At 44.4% G+C, this 18,479-nt stretch overlaps 1 protein-coding gene across 1 annotated transcript in view; it reads left to right on the top strand.

Annotated features, from left to right (window-relative positions):
* The window catches only part of LOC122816753 (lysosomal alpha-glucosidase-like), a gene marked incomplete in the record, with an annotated part of 907,240 nt that overhangs the window by 807,302 nt on the left and 81,459 nt on the right, over nt 1-18,479 (top strand). The window contains 1 exon segment of the mRNA XM_044089759.1: nt 11,133-11,279. Within this exon segment, the coding sequence (XP_043945694.1) occupies nt 11,133-11,279 (147 nt within the window).

The following is an 18,479-nucleotide window of genomic DNA, read 5'->3' as shown; positions in this document are numbered from 1 at the left end:
ATCTCAAAGAAATGGGGAATGCCACAGATAGACCTATTCGCATCACCTCTCAATCACCAGCTCAAGAAATTCTGCACAAGGACATTCCACCCACTAGCATGGAAAGTGGATTCGCTCTCCTTCAACTGGAAAGGCCTAACAGCATATGCATTCCCACCTCTTCCTTTGATACACAAGGTACTACTGAAAATCAAGGAAGAACGTCCAAGGATAATCCTGATAGCTCCGACTGGCCAAGACAACACTGGTACCCACTACTGAGGAGCATGTCTCGAACAATATGTGGCCAATACCCTGATGCCTTTGATGTTAACTCAGAACAACTACAGCATCATACATCCAAACCTAAAAACGTTGCAACTAACTGCATGGAACATCACATAGCAGCAGCTAATCCAGAACTTTCCCAAAGAGTAAAAGACATTATTCTTGAAGCACGCAGACCTTCAACAAGAAGGAACTATGCTGGAAAATGGAAAAGGTTTGTCATTTGGAGTACAGAAAGAGGAAAAGATGTGTCAAACATAGATATGCCTAACATTCTGGAGTATCTGGCCGAACTTCTTCATTCAGGCCTGTCCTACTCCTCCATCAAGATACATGCATCAGCTATTTCAGCAGAATACAGCTTTGATCCACCTGTTTTTTCGCACCTTTTGCTCAGGCAGTTCCTCAGAGGAATCAAGAATGTAAAACCTCCAAGGAAGCCACCATTACCAGCTTGGGATTTGAACTTTGTGCTAGAAAAATTGACACTATCACCCTTTGAACCAGCAGCAACAGCAGACCTACAACACCTGTCATGGAAAACTGCTTTCCTACTGGCAATTACTTCAGCAAGGAGGGTTTCAGAACTACAGGCCTTAATGGCAGTGCAACCCTTCCTAATCTTCCACCAAGATAGAGTGTCCATGAGGACTAATCCTACATTTATGCCCAAGGTGGTATCCAGAGTGTCTTTAAACCAGGCAATCCACCTACCTACCTTCTTTCCCAACCCACAAAACAGAGGGGAAAGAATACTGCATACCTTGGATGTACATAGACAGCTACGCTACTACTTGGACAGAAAAAAATAGCAGAAAGACTGACCAACTTTTTGTAGCCTATGCAACAGGAAGGAAGGAAAAGCTATTTCCAAACAGACAATCTCCAAATGGATAGGAAATTGCATACGATTCTGTTACTCCTTCCATGGAAAACCAATTCCACAGAACATAAGACCTCATTCTACAAGGGCAACAGCCACTACCACAGCCTTCTTACGAGGAGTGGCAACCAAAGACATTATTGAGGCGGCTACTTGGACCTCCGTGCATACATTTGCCAAGCATTATAATTTGCCTCTATATTCCAGATCCCGAGCAGGGTTTGCCACTGCTGTACTGCAAGGGATCCTAAACACACCATAATCTACTTTTATCCTCCTCCCTAGTTGGCTATGGTATTCTACCCAGTTGTTATGACTGCAGATGCATCCATGAAGGACATAGTACAGTTTTGTACCTACCATAAATGTAGATGTCCGAACTGGATAGCATCTGCAGTCAGGATTACCTCCCTCCTTCCCTCTGTGGTACTCCTAGGGTGTTTACCCTCCTAATAGCTAGCTGTTGGGGAGTCTTTTATGGTGTATTTGTTTGTATATATGTACATACATGCTTATTGTTGTGTTTACCTCTATCTATTTGGAAACATTGGCATCTATCCAAATTTTAGCCTGCAAGAGGGCTTCTGGCATCTGGGGCAAGAAACACTGAGGAAAATGGCGTCGGCTGATGCTTTTATACCCGAAGACCAACAGAGATGACGTCGGGTGGAGTGCGACATCAGCCGAAGCCGGACCCGGACTTTGGAATCCGGCCGACTGAAGGGCTGCCTGACGACAGGACAACCCAGTTGTTATGACTGCAGATGCTATCCAGTTCGGACATCTACATTTATGGTAGGTACAAAACTGTACTTTATATAACCTCTGTAAATGATTTTCTGGATCCAATTGTCTTTTGTTGTATCTAGCCAGGTTGTCTGGTGCAGAGATAAGCGACCCCCGACTGCCTCCAGAGATGGGCAGTTGGGCCTCCTTTCAGGAGCGTTGAAAAGCTCCATCAAAAAAAGAATCTCTAGACCCTCTGTTTTGCGGGCCTCCTGTGCCACAGGGGTGTCGCTGTCCATTGTAGTGCACCCCTCTGTCTCTAGGGGAGCTATCTCCACATATGTCTTGGAAAGGACTTGGGATTTTTTGAATCACATTTTTAGACAACCTCATTAATTCCTGGAGAAGGTTTTTTTGAAGAGTCAAAAAACACATGCCCTCTACAGAGAGAGCCTTTCCATCTTTCTCGCACCTAGAGAGTGCGTCCTTCACTGTGGGGCCAAATAAAGAAATGCCATGAAAAGGAGCATTGGCGAACAAGGACTTGAAGGACTCTGCAAAATCACACAGGAGCATCCAGGCATGCCTCCTGATGGAAATACCTGAAACTGTGGTCCTTAAGGTGCCTTCTGCAGCGTGCAGGATAAGCCTCAAGGACAAATTAGACATAGATTGTAGGGTAGCCAGTTGTGAGACTACTGAAGATTCAGCCTCAGCAGATGTCCTTCAAGAATGCAACTGCAGTCATAACATATGGGTTGTCCTGCCTCAGGCAGCCCTCGGTCGGCCGGATTCCAAAGTCTGGGTCCGACGTCGGCTGATGTTGCATTTCTCTCTGACGTCAGAGCGGCTGGAGTACATAAGCATCAGCCGACGCCATTTTCTTCAGTCTTTCTTGCCGCGTGGTGCCCGAAGCAGAAGCAGTTCGCAAGTGCCGGTCGGTCAGCTCCTGTATTCTTCGAATCCAAAGTCATCAAAAAAGCTAAGTACCCCGTTGGGGACCTTTTCTTGCCTCAGCCGATGTCAGAAATTACTGAAAAAGTAAATAATTGTTTGTCTTGTGGTAAACAAATACCTCATAAGGATTTCCACTCTTACTGCCTTCCTTGCCTTGGCGCAGACCACGACGTCTCAGCCTGTGCTCGCTTCAATAAGCGCACTCTCAGGCGCCGGGCGGAGTTCGCTGAAGACTTTTTCGGCGAAAAATTCGATTATACAATGCCGTCGGAACTACCGACATCGCAGACTCCTAAGAAACGAAAAGACCGGGACCGACATCCTCGGCCCGCGTCTTCCACCGACACCACGCCAAAACCTACCGCGAGTGCCCCGGTTCCCTCTGAGGTGGTTATTTCACCGCTCCGAACCGAAGACACCGCATTACCGATACCTCCGATACCGGAGACCCCACCGACGCCAGTTATTGATTTTCCTCTGGATACTGAAACCGAGGAAATGCCCGAGACCATTGCTGTGGATAAGGTCACTCCTGCACGTGGAGCTGCTAGGCCTCCCATGTCCATGTCTATCAAGGCCTACACACGTGCTAAGGCAGCCAGCAAGACCAAGCACCTTACTGCTAAAGCCTTACCTCAGCCTACTCCTGAAACACAAATCATGACTATGGCCGCAGACTTAATTTCCATGATCAGAGGCTCCCAGGCCCATCCAGAGAGAGGATCCCAGCCTCCTTCTGATAAGAGGCCCCGGGTTGAACCCTCTGACTCTCTCCCTTCAGATGAAGATTCTGAGGACTCTGTTCACTCGGATAGCCAGGAAGAGCCCTCCCAGACCTATGAGGACTCGGATGCAGAGGATTCCATCCCCTCGGCCTCCCCTCCTGAGGATATTTCTTTTGGGGAAGTTCTGCATTCCATGAGGGAGCATTTTAAGTGGCAAGGCCAGGAATATTCTGATTCCAGAAAGCCTTGAACCTTCCTTAAAAGCCCCAACACAGGCCCTTAGCTATACCTCCTGTGCTTGATGTTTTGGATGATCTATACTCTGACTCCAGTGTTACCCCTGATACTCTTCCTCCTGCTCCTGCCAAGCCTGACAGATACTATAGGGTCCCAGAAACACATTCTCATTTCTTTAGGGCCCATGCTGTTGATTTAGAAACAATTTCACAGGGACCGAAAGGGGTTTCAGCTACCACCTCCAAAAATCCTTTACCTTCCAACAGGGAAGCTAGGTCATTAGAGAGATGGGGGAAGAAGGTATACACCTCAACTACTTTATCTATGAGAGCTCTCAATTGTCTCTTTCATATGTTTCAATATCAGGATTACCTGTTAGATGATTTACAGAAAACATTGGCCTCTCCTGAACCTTTAGATAGGAAATCTTTGCAGGAGGCTGTACATAACTCTCAGCAAGTTAGCAATCACTTTCTGCAGTGTGGATATGATGCATTGGAAGCTTCATGTAGGGCAGCTATGACAGGGGCGGTCATTCGTAGACATGCATGGTTAAAAGAACAGCCTCTACCAGATCATGTTAAGGCAAAACTTCTTGATGCACCCTTGGAAAAGAACAAGCTTTTTGGTGCTAATGCTAAAGATGTGTTAAAGTCCATTGAGGAAAAAGCCAAGTCAGTTCAGACAGTCCAAGATTTCCTCCAGGTTCAGCCTCCCAGATTCAGCAGAAATTGGCCTTCTAAAAACTGGTCCTTTCCTAATCCTGAAAGATTTCAAAGGGGTAAAAACAGGCGTGGCCGAGGAAGAGGACAATACAGAGGTTCCTACAGGGGACGACAATGGCAACCAGCAAACCAAAGAAGTGACACGGGGGTTTCTCCTGCCCCACAGGGACAATCTCAATGACTTTCCTCTACTTCCGCTGACCAAGGAGCAAACAGAAACTCCTTTGGGCGGAAAATTATCTCTGTTTTCAGACAATTGGCACAGATTGACAAAGAACAAATGGATTTTGGACATTATAGACCAAGGTTACAGGTTCCACTTTCATACCTTACCAAGAAAACAAGGCATGCCAAACCTACCACCAAACCAGAGGGCAGAGGCTATCAAGCAAATTTCTCTGCTTGCTCAGATCAAAGCAATAGAAAAAGTTCCACAACAAGAACAAGGCCAGGGGTTTTACTCAAGACTGTTCCTTGTTCCAAGAAAAGAAACTCAATGGAGACCAATACTGGATTTGTCCGCATTAAACACTTTTCTCATAGTACCAAAGTTCAAAATGCTGACTCTACAGCAACTCCTTCCCATGCTGGGCAAGGGGTCTTGGCTGATTACTCTGGACCTCAAGGAGGCATACCTGCATGTCCCTATCAGACACAGCTGCAGAAGATACCTCAGATTTCTTGCAGAGCCAGAGCATTATCAATTCTCAGCATTGCCATTTGGCTTATCTACTGCACCCAGAGTATTCACGAAATGCCTGGCTTCAGTAATTGCTCATTGCAGGCTCCAGGGGATCCAAATTTACCCATACCTGGACGACTGCCTCATACAAGCGGACGACAAACTGATTTTGACAAAAAACTTGAATTATGTCATACAATTACTACAGGCTCTGGGATACACAGTCAACTTCCAAAAGTCAAGACTCCAGCCATCCCAGCAAATAACCTTCTTAGGAGCCAAACTAGACACAGCCTCTCAAATGGCTTACCTGACAGAAGACAAGCAAAAGAAGTTAACTCATTATTTCAAAGGTTTGGCAAAGCTCACCCAGATGACTGCAAGGAGATTCCTACAGGCCCTGGGTTATATGGCATCTTGCATTCTCCTGGTTCCATTAGCAAGACTACACATGAGAAAGCTTCAATGGTACCTAAAAAGCTTATGGTCTCAGCACAGCAACAACCTAGAGACAACCATACCGCTCATTCCATGCCTACAGAAGGAATTTCTATGGTGGGCCTCGGTAAGCCAGGCAAACACAGGTATGCCATTCAGAAAACCTCAGATAACACAGACCATCACCACAGATGCCTCAGACCTTGGATGGGGGGCGCACACATGGAGGGCAGATGTATTCCAGGACAATGGTCTCCAAAGGAAACACATCTGCATATCAACCAAAAGGAAATGCTGGCAGTAATGCATGCCATCGAGGCCTTTCGACAACAACTTCAGCAAGGCCACCTGCTAATATGGACAGACAACACCACTGTGATGTGGTACATAAACAAGCAGGGGGGCACCCATTCTTACCCCCTTTGCAGACTGACAATGAATCTTTGGGAAAAATCACTGAGCCTAAACATACAGTTGCAATCCCAGTTTGTTCCAGGCAAAGACAATGTGCTGGTGGACAGCCTAAGCAGGAATTTCCTAGACCCCCACGAGTGGAGGTTACATCCAGAAATCTTCATACGACTCACCTCGACATGGGGCAGGCCAGAAGTAGACCTATTTGCCTCCCACCTCAATCATCATCTACAAAAGTTATGTTCAAGGACATGTCATCCACAAGCATGGAAAATAGATGCTCTCTCATTCAACTGGAACTTCCTAAAAATCTATGCATTCCCACCTCTGCCACTGATGACCACAGTATTACTAAAGATCAAAGCAGAGAAGCCGAAGGGGATCCTAATAGCTCCAGACTGGCCAAGACAGCACTGGTATCCACTACTACGGAGCATATGTCACAACAAAAAGTGGGCCCTTCCCCAATGGCCCCAACTTTTGACTCAACACAACTTCAAGACAGTACATCCCAACATTCAGACGCTGCAGCTAACAGCTTGGGAGATCCCATGAATAACCTCAATCTATCTCTCTCCAAGGAAGTTCAGAGGATACTAACAGAAGCCCGAAGACCATCCACCAGAAAGGTTTACTCAGCAAAATGGAAGAGATTCAGCATCTGGAATACCAGAAAGGGTCATGATGCATCATTATTGAACATCCCTCTCATTCTGGAATATTTGGCAGATATGCTACAGAATGGACTATCATATTCTTCCATAAAAATACATGCTTCAGCTATTTCAGCTAGATATAACACTGATCCACCTATGTTTTCACATCCTTTGTTAAGGCAATTCCTTAGGGGAATCAAGAATATAAAGCCACCAAGAAAGGCTCCAGTACCAGCTTGGGACCTCAACTTTGTCCTAGAAAAACTGACTCTACCTCCCTTTGAGCCAGCAGCTTCTGTGGACTTACAATTTCTCTCATGGAAGACAGCTTTCCTGTTGGCAATTATCTCAGCCAGAAGGGTTTCGGAATTACAGGCCCTAATGGCAATACCACCGTTCATAATCTTTCACAGAGACAGGGTCTCCTTATGAACCAACCCTACCTTTATGCCAAAAGTGGTATCTAGGGTTTCTTTAAATCAAGCTATTCACCTGCCTACTTTCTTTCCCAATCCTGAGAACAAAGGGGAAAGACTGTTGCATACCTTGGACATTCACAGACAACTTCGCTACTACCTGGACAGAACCAAGACCAGTAGGAAGGCTGATCAGCTTTTTGTAGCTTACGCCCCTGGAGTACAAGGAAAAGCAATTTCCAAACAGACTATTTCAAAATGGATTGGACATTGCATCAGATTCTGTTATTCCTTCCATGGAAAGAGTGTACCAGGCAATGTCAGACCACACTCCACCAGAGCTACAGCCACCTCAACAGCATTCTTAAGAGGGGTGCCTACCAAAGACATCCTAGAAGCTGCTACATGGAGCTCCGTGCATACATTCTCCAAACACTATAGCCTCCCTTTATATTCCAGATCCAGAGCAGGCTTTGCTTCGGCAGTCCTGCAGGGATTGATAGCTACACCATCCTTTTCTTAGAGCATTCCACCTCCCCCAGCTAAGCTATGGTATTCAACCCATATGTTATGACTGCAGTTGCATTCTTGAAGGACATAGTACAGTTTTGTACCTACCATAAATGTAGATGTCCGATAGATATGCAACTGCAGTCGGTTTTCCCTCCTCCTTCCCTCTATGCCTTGGGTCCACTCCTCTCCCTGTTATCCTTAGCTGGGGATATCTGTTATGGTGTATCTGTTTATTGCTTATTTATTTGTCTGGAAACCTGTTTTTGTCTTCCAATTTGATTTCAGCCTTCCTTGGAGGGCACCTGGCATCTGGGGCAAGAAACACTGAAGAAAATGGCGTCGGCTGATGCTTATGTACTCCAGCCGCTCTGACGTCGGAGAGAAATGCGACATCAGCCGACGTCGGACCCAGACTTTGGAATCCGGCCGACCGAGGGCTGCCTGAGGAAGGACAACCCATATGTTATGACTGCAGTTGCATATCTATCGGACATCTACATTTATGGTAGGTACAAAACTGTACTTTTCAGTTCCAGAAAGAGATTTTGATAGCTCTTTAATCAAATCTTTTTGAAGTCTTGTAAATATGCCAGATAGTTCACCAATCTAAGTGCAAAAGTTGCTGAAGCATAAACATGCTTCCCAAATTTGTCAATCACCCTAGACTCTGTTAGGTTGATGGACAGTGGAACTCTGTTCAGCAAGTTCCTTTTTTGTAGCCACCACCAAAACCATGTCATCTATTGGCACCTCTTAACCCCAGAATTTTCTTCCTACTGGTGGAGTCAGAATCCAGTCTGGTCTCTTGGGGATTGGCTTAACTGAGTCAGGTTCTTGCCATGCCTGCCTAGAGACCAAATCAATGAGCTCATCAGCTGGTAGAGTAACCCAGGAGGTAAACTGGCCTTCTCCAAAGGCCTGCAGAAATACTGATTCCTCCAGAGAAGGGTCTTAGGAAGACCAGCCACCCTTTTGCTTAAGGATCTCAAGAATGTTTCCAAATGAGGTATCAAGTGGTGATCTTTGGGGACCCCTGTCCTTCATCGAAATCAGTATCCGACTCTTGAGAAGAGTCCATGTGCCTCCTTTTGCACTTTCTCCTCCTAGGGACTTCCATGGTGGGATAGTCTGGTGAAGTATCGGAAGAGATTAGGATACCCTGCTGGGTATTCTTGAAGCCTTAAGCTGGTTGCCCCTGTAGGGTAGAATGTTCAGGCTCACAGTGCAAAGTCATCTGAGAAGTAGAGGGTGGATACGATGAGGTAGGACCCATCTTTCCTGCCAGAGCAGAGAATATTGTCTTTGCAACCTCAGGCAGATTGCTCTGAAGAGAAGGAAGACAAAGGAGCCAAGAAAGCAAGATTCTTGCCATTGCTTCCCTCCGCTCCAAAAACAACCCACCTGAAGCAGAAGTCTGAGACAAGCTGTCCAGTGCCAAGGCTCCGAGAGGAAGAGACTGCTCTGAACACCTTGGAATCTACTCCAACCTCCCAGATGCAACAACGATGCTTCGGCTCTGAGAGTCGTCTGTCTCTGAGGAGGTTAGAACAGGTGCTCTTAGAGCACTTTTGGATATGAAGAAAGTGGTTTCTTTAGATCTGAACCAGACAGACCTGGAAGGCTTAGATTCAAGGACTCTAAAACAACAGACTGAATTAGAGGAGCTGCAATGGGTGGAGTAGTGGTCGATTGGGCTTCCTGATCCAAAGGGGTAGGAGCTGTCAGAGCTCCCATCTGAATTTGCGCTGTGAGGAATTTCCTTATCATTCTCTCCATATCTGCATCAGTGAGACTCCTGGAGGAATGAGAAGATAACAGGGATGGAGATTTAGAGCACCTTTCCAAAAAAGGGGAAGGCAACCTGGACGGAACTGGATCCAAATGGGGGAAGTATGTCGCCCTAGGTAGAGGCTTCAGATCCAAAATAGTAGGATCCGATGTAGATTTGGTCAGATCAGAAGATGGTTGGATCTTCAGTTACAGATCCAATTTCTGTACTTTTTTTGGAGGTTCTGAGGAGGAAGAGGCAGAAGAGACTGAAGATTTAGACCTCTTCAGTGAGTCCTTTATCTTTCTTTTTGGGGGATTGAGCCCCAGTGATGGCTTCAGAAAATGAGGTGGACAGCAAACCCTTTTCTTCTGTCAGCAAGAGCACAAGGGTTAAACTTATTGCAAATACTGCAGTCTCTCTCTAAATGATCTGGGCCCAAGTAATATACGTAAAGAGAACGGGCGTTGGATATAGGCAATTTGTCCCCACACTTCTCAGATTTCTTGAATTCCAAAGGACCTTTTTTGGACATCTTGGTAAAGAGATAGCAAACCAAAGTATACAGCAATAACAACTTTTTTTTTTGTTATGGAAACCAAGAAAGGACAAACGAGTAAAATGCCACCAATGGTGCTGAATAAATAACAACAGGTGCTTTAGAAATGACAAAGTAATTATACCAACAATGGTAAATTTAGCAGTACAGAACGTGTATAGGGGTTGGGAAGGAAAACTAAGCCTACCAACAATAATAGGTAGAAATTTACACTAACGAGTGTACAGAAGGCGTTAGTAATACAGAGACAAAGAAAAATGTATATATTTAACAAATACTGTTGAAAAGGAAAATTATAATAGAAAAACTTATCTCCCACTCTGCCTCGAGAGCTGAAGACATACCACTGCTAGACACAAAAGCAGCAAGTGATATCTGAGGAATGTTCGTGCATTATGGGTGGGGAAGGAGCTCAAGAGTTTTGGAGGCCACGAGCTAGTGTAACGGCAGAGTCTGAGCCAAGGATCATATCCAACCCTTTAGTTGAGGAATGAATAAAAATTGACATCAGATTAGTACGTTTCCACTCTGCGGAGAGCTTTTTTTGTTTAGATGTAGGCAGGTGCCTTTTGTTTTTTTTTGTGTTTTATTTTCTTCTTGATAGTAAGCCACCCATACCCCTGTTGTGGTGCATTGTTGTGTATTCTGTCAGGATACTTTACCATGCCACTTTGGCATTAAATTTCATGGAGATAGTCTGTGCAATTCCTGGCCCCTGGTTTCTGTTGGAATTGCTGTGGTGCTGACTATGAAGTAACACAGCTTACCTTTTTTCAGTTCCTATAAGGCTGACAGAGACAGATATGTTTAAAATGGAAATCTTGCTGCTAACCCTTCCTAGTTACCTCAGTGGCTTCTAGTTGGCTCCAGTAACCGCACTGCTTTGCTGTCACTTGTTTAAGGGCCACATATTTTCTGGCATTCAGATCTTCAAGCGTCTTTTCAGAAATACCTAGTGAAATGTCTCTGAAATCATAGCAAGGAAATCTGAATTCTGAAATGGTCCCACAGCCTCCATCACTCTGTCTAGAGGATGTTTGCCTTTTCTAAGTGTTGAAGGTAACTGAAGGAGGCTATAAGAAGAACATTTGATGAATAAGTAATAACTAAACTAGTACTGTTACAATCCAAGAGCATAAAGCTGAATTTTTTTCTTGTTTTTTCAGAAAACATTTACTTCGTCTGTGCTGCATCTTAACGTAGAAGCCACTTACATCACAATAGATACACTTACTGTGTTTGGCGTTCAAGAGGAACCAACAAAGACTGCAGTGAATGGAAACGAGGTTCCCTTTTCCTATTCAGAAAGCAAGGTAAGAGTCAATGAGATGACGGAATACTGAAAGCGGGTAGGCATACACTTGAAAGATTGACAGAAATGGGGGGAGAGAATTGAACATTACAACTGTCCTTTGTGTATTCTGAAGAATTTGGGCATAGCAATTTACGTACTCTTCCTAAAATTTCCCTCAACCCCTACAATATCCTTAGCTACAGTTCTCTCCATATAACCCACAGTTACATTGTTTATTGTTGCCTTTTTTGGATGTTAGTTACTAACCTGTTGGTTGGTACATTTAGTACCACTCTGTATAGCAAGCCTTTTACTGAAAATGCATATTTGTATGCCAGTAGCAGTCATCCTTATATTATTGCTAACCATTACTCTCAATTTTTAAATATTTGACACACTAAGTGATGAGACTTTATTACAGACAAAAGTACAAGATATGATAGGTTTAAGAGGAAGGGGTTATGACCCTGTTAAGAAACAGGAATCACTAAATAAAGCGTTTAGTTTGTTAAAATATCTGCAAAGGACAGATATATTGGTTGCCAGTAAATATTTACGTGTTCTGTCTATCCATGGTAATAATACTTTTTCCTTTAAAAGAATACTACAGAAATATTTGCATGTTAAACAATAGTACATATTTTTTGCTGGCATTTTACCCTCTTTTCTCATTTTTCTAATAATAAAGGAAAATGTTTGGGGCAATTTTTTTCTTTTTATTTGTGTTCCTTTGGAAAAGATGTGAAATCTGTTGATGCGCTTCACCCCAAAGGGACATCTCCTTGGGGAAATTATAATTTTTGTTCTGTAGTTATTATAACTAAATATTTTACCTCAGTTAATACTAGCAAGGTTTGTGAAATGTTACTTTATTTCTTGTACAACTGATTATTTGGTTTACATGGCAGTATGTAACTGTGGCTCTTTTTATGTGGGGCAAACACAAAAGGGTTAGAAACAAATTATCTGATTTTTCCTTTTTCGTCTGATTCAAACTTTGGGATTTATATCCGACCTCAACAACTTCAAACCTTTGGGTTCAGGACGCTGACATCTCCTCTGCCCCACAATTCCCTCACCACTGTGAAATTGTCTCCGATCTTGTTTGCTGATTCACCTGAATGGTCACAGATTTTTCACTTTCTCTATTTCCAGTACTATTAGCAATTGATTTGTTGTACATATATAGCCTTTTTTCTTGTAATTTCTTTTCCTTCCCTAATATAACACTATCTTATTCTAATAATGTTCCTGTTACAGTTATTTCAGTTATTGTAATTGTTTGGAGTTATTGGTAACTAGATGTTCTTTGTGTTTCACTGTTGCAGTCATTACATTTGGATTGTCTGCTTGCAGTAGCCCTCAGTCGGCCTGATTAACAAAGTCTTGGGTCCTGCGTCGGATGCTGTCCCTCCTGCCATGACGTCAGGTCTTCAGGGGTATAAAACATGCAGCCGACGTCATTACATCAGTCTTTCTTGCCATGCAGTGCCCGAAGCAGAAGCAGTTCGCAGGAGCTGGTCGGCCGACTCCTGAAATTTTCGTTTTCGAGTTTCAGAACCAAAGCCTTCAACTAAAGCTAAGTACCCCGTTGAGGAAACTTTTTCTTGCTCCTTACCAATGTCAGTAAAAGTTAATAATTGCATTATTTGTGGAAAGCAAACACCACACAAAGATTTTCATTCGTACTGTATTCCGTGCCTGGGCCCTGACCATGACATACTTTGCTGTCGGTTTTGTGCTTTATTTAATCAGTGCACTATCTGTCGTTGGAATATTTTCACCTCTAAATATTTCGGTTCTCGGTTTAATTATCCAGAAATGTCATCGGTTAGCCATCCGACTACTGGGATTCCGAAAAAACGCAAAGTTAAAGACCGAGACAGGGCCGCCTAGGTCCAAAGCTGCCAACGATGCTTCTCCTAAGCCAGTCGCCAGTTCGTCGGTACTCAGTGAGGCGTTTTCCCAGCCCCTGATACCCGCTACTTCTGATTCGCAGGCCTCTACTGAGACCCATTCGGAGTCCAGTATGCTGCGAGATGCTTCAACTGTGGAACCTGCGGATGTCTCTTCCTTGGATGGGTCCAGATCCGCTGTGCAGGCACCGGCTTCTGAGGGTGTATTGAGGCCTACGGACTTGCATATTAAACCGACACCTCCTTCTTCATTTATCCATAAATCTTGAACCATGCCTAAGAAATCGATGCCCAGGCCGCATGCTCAGGCCTCTATGCCTAAAAAACAAATGATAAGAATGGCTGAAGATCTTATAATTTTAATCAGGGGAAGCCAACCTCCCCCTTCTAAGAGACCTAGGACTGAAGTTGTTTATGAATCTTCTGACCAGGATTCTGATTTTTCTGATTCTTCTGATGATCTGGATTTGCCCTTATCTACTTATGAGGATTCTGATGCAGAGGACTGTATTCCCTCTGCTTCCCCTCCAGAAGGTTTTTCTTTTGGTGGAACCTTACAATACTCTAAGGGAGCATTTCCACTAGGAAAGCCAGGATTTTTCCGATTCAAAGAAGAGGCTTAGGGATTTCTTACTCCTGCCTCAGCATAGGCCTTTAGCTATACCTCCTGTACTAGACATTGTTGATGATGCCTTTTCGGAATCTAGTCTGGCCCCTGATTCTTTGCCTCCTGCTCCCCAAAAACCTGACCGATATTACAGGGTTCCTGATTCAGACAAGTTTCTTTTTAAAAATCCTATTGCGGATCCAGAGACTATTTCACAGGGACCCAAGGGCATTAAGGCTTCTACTGCTAAAAATCCTACCCTTTCTGATAGAGACTCCAGGGCGCTGGATAGATGGGGTAAGAAGGTTTACACTTCTGCAACCTTGGCCATTAGGGCATTAAACTGCCAGTTTCATATGTTCTCAACAACATGTTTTTGGGTTGCTTAAACAGAAAATGATGTTGATTCCTGACTGCTGAAAATAAAGAATTACAGGATTTAATGCATTCTGCTGAACAGGTTGGTAAACATACTTTGCAGTGTGGATTTGATTCATTAGAGGCCTCTTTCAGGGCTGCTGTTACTGGGTATTTGCTCAGAAGGCATGCTTGGCTTAAGGAGCAATCTTTGCCTGATCATGTTAAAGCTAAACTGTTGGATGCTCCCTTAAATCAGGACTGCCTGTTTGGCAGCAAAGCTGAGGAAGTTCTTAAAAAGATGGAAGATAAAGCTAAATCAATGCAAACTGTTAAAGATTTCTTGCAAGTTCAGCCTCCTAGATTTAGTAAGCATTGGCCCTCTAAGAATTGGTCTTTTCCAGCCCCTTCCAGGTTTTCTCAAGCCTAACCCAGACACAGCAGAAACCCCAGATTTCAGTCCCAGGGGACACACAAGACTAAGCAGTGGGGGATTTCTGCACCCAAATCTGGGAGTAGTAAGACTCCCCCTATTGAAAACTGTCTCAGTGACTTGCTTTTGAAACTTCCAAACACTTCCCAACTGAATGCTCCTTTAGGCAGAAAGATTGGTCTGCAGGCCAAAAACTGGGAAGTCATTACCCAGGACAAATGAGTTTTAAATATAGTGTCCCAAGGATACAGATTTCACTTCTACACGTTACCATCACCAAGCGGGTGGCCAGATCTACCCCCAAATCAGTGGGCAGAGGCCCAAAATCAAGTACTCCCTCTTAAGCATGGGGGCTATTCAGTTGGTACCAGAAAAGAAACAAGGTTTCTATTCGAGACTTTTCCTGGTACCCAGAAAAGGCAATACATGGCGTCCTATCCTGGACCTTTCTACTCTAAACAACTTTCTGGTGATTCCAAAATTAAAAATGCTGACTCTTCGCCAACTGCTTCCTATGCTAGGCAAAGATGCATGGTTGGCAACACTAGACTTAAAAGAAGCATACCTGCACATCCCTATCAGGGAGTCTTGCAGAAGATACCTACGCTTCAAAGCAGGCTATGTGCACTATCAGATGTTCTTCGTGTTTCACTGTTGCAGTCATTACATTTGGGTTATCCTGCTGGCAGGTTGCCCTCAGTCGGCCTGAATTCCAAAGTCTTGGGTCCTGCGTCTGTTGCTGTCGCCTCTTCCCTGACGTCAGATAGTCAGGGGTATAAAAGATGCAGCTGACGCCATTTTATTCAGTCTTTCTTGCCGCGCGGTGCCCGAAGCAGAAGCAGTTTGCAAGTGCCGGTCAGCCAGCTCCTGAGAGTTTTGTGTTCGAGGTTCAGATCTGAAGTCTTCATTAAAAGCTAAGTACCCCGTTGGGGAAACTTTTTTCTTGCTCCAGACTGATGTCAGAAAAAGTTAATAATTGTATTTCTTGTGGTAAGCAAATACCTCATAAGGACTTTCATTCTTACTGTATTCCTTGCCTAGGCCCTGACCACGACGTTGCTAGTTGTCGGTTTTTAGCTAGCTTTAACCAACGCACTATTAAGCGTCGGAACGATTTTGCATTAAGCTATTTTGGGCGAAGATTTAATTATACAATGTCGTCGGATAGCCATCCGACTACCGGAGTTCACAAAAACCCAAAGAAAAAGAAAGGCAGGCAACCGAGGTCCAAAACCTACAACAAAGCTTCTCCTAAGCAAGTCGCCGGTTCTCAGTGAGGCACTTTCGCAGCCCCTGGCGCCCGCTACTTTAGAGTCGCAGGCCGCTACTGACTCCAACGTGGAGTCGGCCAGGCCGCTGGAAACTCAAGGTATTGGAGCCTTGGAGATTAGTCCCTCAGATGGGCCCGGAGCCGCTGAGCAGGCATCGGCTTCTGAGGGTGTATTCAGACCTAAACAATTGTATATAAACCGACTTCAAAGACTAAAACACCGTTAAAGGCAAAGAAACAAGTTAATCAGCCACAAGGACAGGTCTCCATGCCCAAAAAACAGATGCTCAAAATGGCCGAAGACTTAATTACCTTGATCAGGGGTTCCCATCCCCCTCCTGATAAGAGGCCTAGGCAGGAGACAGAATATGAATCTTCAGATCAGGTTTCCATTTCTTCTGATTCCTCTTCTGATCAGGAATATTCCCTTCCTCCCTTTGAGGATTCTGATGCTGAAGAGTCAATTCCTTCAGCTTCTCCTCCTGAGGACTACTCTTTTGGGGAAACCTTGCATACTATGAGGGAGCACTTCCACTGGGAGAGCCAAGATTTTTCAGAATCTAAGAAAAGGCTCAGAGACTTCCTTTTGCTACCTCAACACAGGCCTCTAGCTATTCCACCTGTGTTGGACATAGTAGATGATGTGTTCTCGGAGTCTAGTCTGACCCCTGACTCTTTACCTCCAGCTCCTGTTAAGCCAGGCAATACTACAGGGTCCCTGACTCTCATAAATTCCTTTTCAAAAACCCTACTGCAGACCCAGAAACTATTTCTCAGGGTCCAAAAGGGGTTAAGGCTTCTACTGCAAAAAAACCCTGCCCCCTCTGACAGGGATTCTAGGGCAGTGGATAGATGGGGGAGAAAAGATTTACACATCTGCTACTTTGGCTATAAGGGCCTTAAATTGCCAGTTTCATATGCTCAAATATCAGCAATATATCCTGTCATTGCTTAAACAAAAAATGATGGGAAATTCTGATTATGCAGAAAACAAAGAAATGCAGGATTTATTGCATGCAGCTGAACAAGTTGGAACGCATACTTTGCAATGTGGGTTTGATTCTCTGGAGGCCGCTGTTACGGGTTCTGTCATTAGGAGGCATGCTTGGTTAAAGGAACAAACTCTGCCTGACCATGTTAAAACAAAATTATTAGATGCTCCTTTACAACATGATACCTTTTTTGGTGTTAAGGCAGAAGAGGTGTTAAAGAAAATGGAGGACAAAGCTTAAATCTATGCAAATGGTCAAGGATTTTTAACAGGTACAGCCACCTAGATTTAGCAGACACTGGTCTACAAAGAATTGGTCCTTTCCAGTCTCAGACAGACCTCAAAGGGGCAGATCCAGACACCCTAGAGGCAGATCACAGCCGCAAGGATCCTACAGGCCTAAGCAGTGGAGTGCTTCTACCTCCAAAGGTGGAGAAGACAAAGCACAGTCATACAGGAAACAGTCCCAATGACTTCCCCCTGCTGGCACCAAGCACTTATCTTCTGGCAGCACCCTTAGGGGGAAAACTAGCACTTTTTTCTCAAAATTGGCACATTATAACCCAGGAAAAATGGGTTCTAGACAGTGTCACAAGGCTTCAGGTTTCATTGCCATACCCTGCCAAGGGCAAACGGTTGGCCAGACCAGCCAAAAATCAATGGGCAGAGGCTCAAAAACAAGTCACAGCTCTCATGGACATGAGGGCTATTCAACAAGTGCCACAGCAAGAGCAGGGACAAGGATTTTACTCATAGGTTCATAGGTTTATACTAGGCTATCTGCCCTAAGGCATTTATAAGCCTAGCCCAAGTTTTTGTGGCTTACGCCACCCCTTATATGAAAAAATACTGTGCCCATTAGTTTGTTGTGCCTCTGTCCAGCAGTGACACAGAGATGATTCCCGGGGTAAACCTACGATCTCCCATCCACAGGTCAAGATTTCTCTTGAACAGAGCCAGCGAGGTGCTCTGCCTCACATGGACTGGGATTTTATTCCACAGCATAGGGAGTCTCTGAGTGATAAATCTATCCCTCCAGCACGTCCTATTTATATCCGTGCTAAGGTTTAAGTCGCTTGCTCTAGTGGTTTTGGTGGATTTGGATTTTTTGAGGTGGAGCATGTCCATTAATTCCGGGTTGGACATGGCCTTGTATGTCAGGCACATGTCACCTCTGAGCAGACTCAAGACTGTTTTTGGTACCCAGAAAGGACAAAACATGGGGACCAATACTGGACCTATCTATTCTAAACACTTTCCTGGATATACCAAAATTCAAGATGTTGTGACCTTACAACAGCTTCTGCCCATGCTGGGCAGCAAGGCTTGGCTCATGACTTTAGACCTAAAAGAGGCATACCTGCATGTCCCAATCATGCAGTCATGCAGAAGATACCTCAGACTCAAGGCTGGCTCAAAGCATTACCAATTCTCTGCACTGCCCTTTGGCTTATCTACTGTGCCCAGGGTCTTCACAAAGTGCCTGGCACCAGTAATTGCTTACTGCAGACAAAGAGGAATACAAATATATCATTACTTGGACGACTGCCTCATACAAGCAGAGAACAAGGACATTCTACTACAGCATCTGACGTTTGTGATAAGACTTTTAACATGCCTAGAGTACACAATCAACAAAAAGAAA

The sequence above is a fragment of the Protopterus annectens genome, chromosome 12.part0 (genome assembly GCF_019279795.1).
Source record: "Protopterus annectens isolate FY-2018-M chromosome 12.part0, PAN1.0, whole genome shotgun sequence".
NCBI classification, from domain to species: Eukaryota; Metazoa; Chordata; order Ceratodontiformes; family Protopteridae; genus Protopterus; species Protopterus annectens.
The sequence above is the reverse complement of the archived record's forward strand: the minus strand, read 5'-3'. Positions and strand labels throughout refer to the sequence as shown.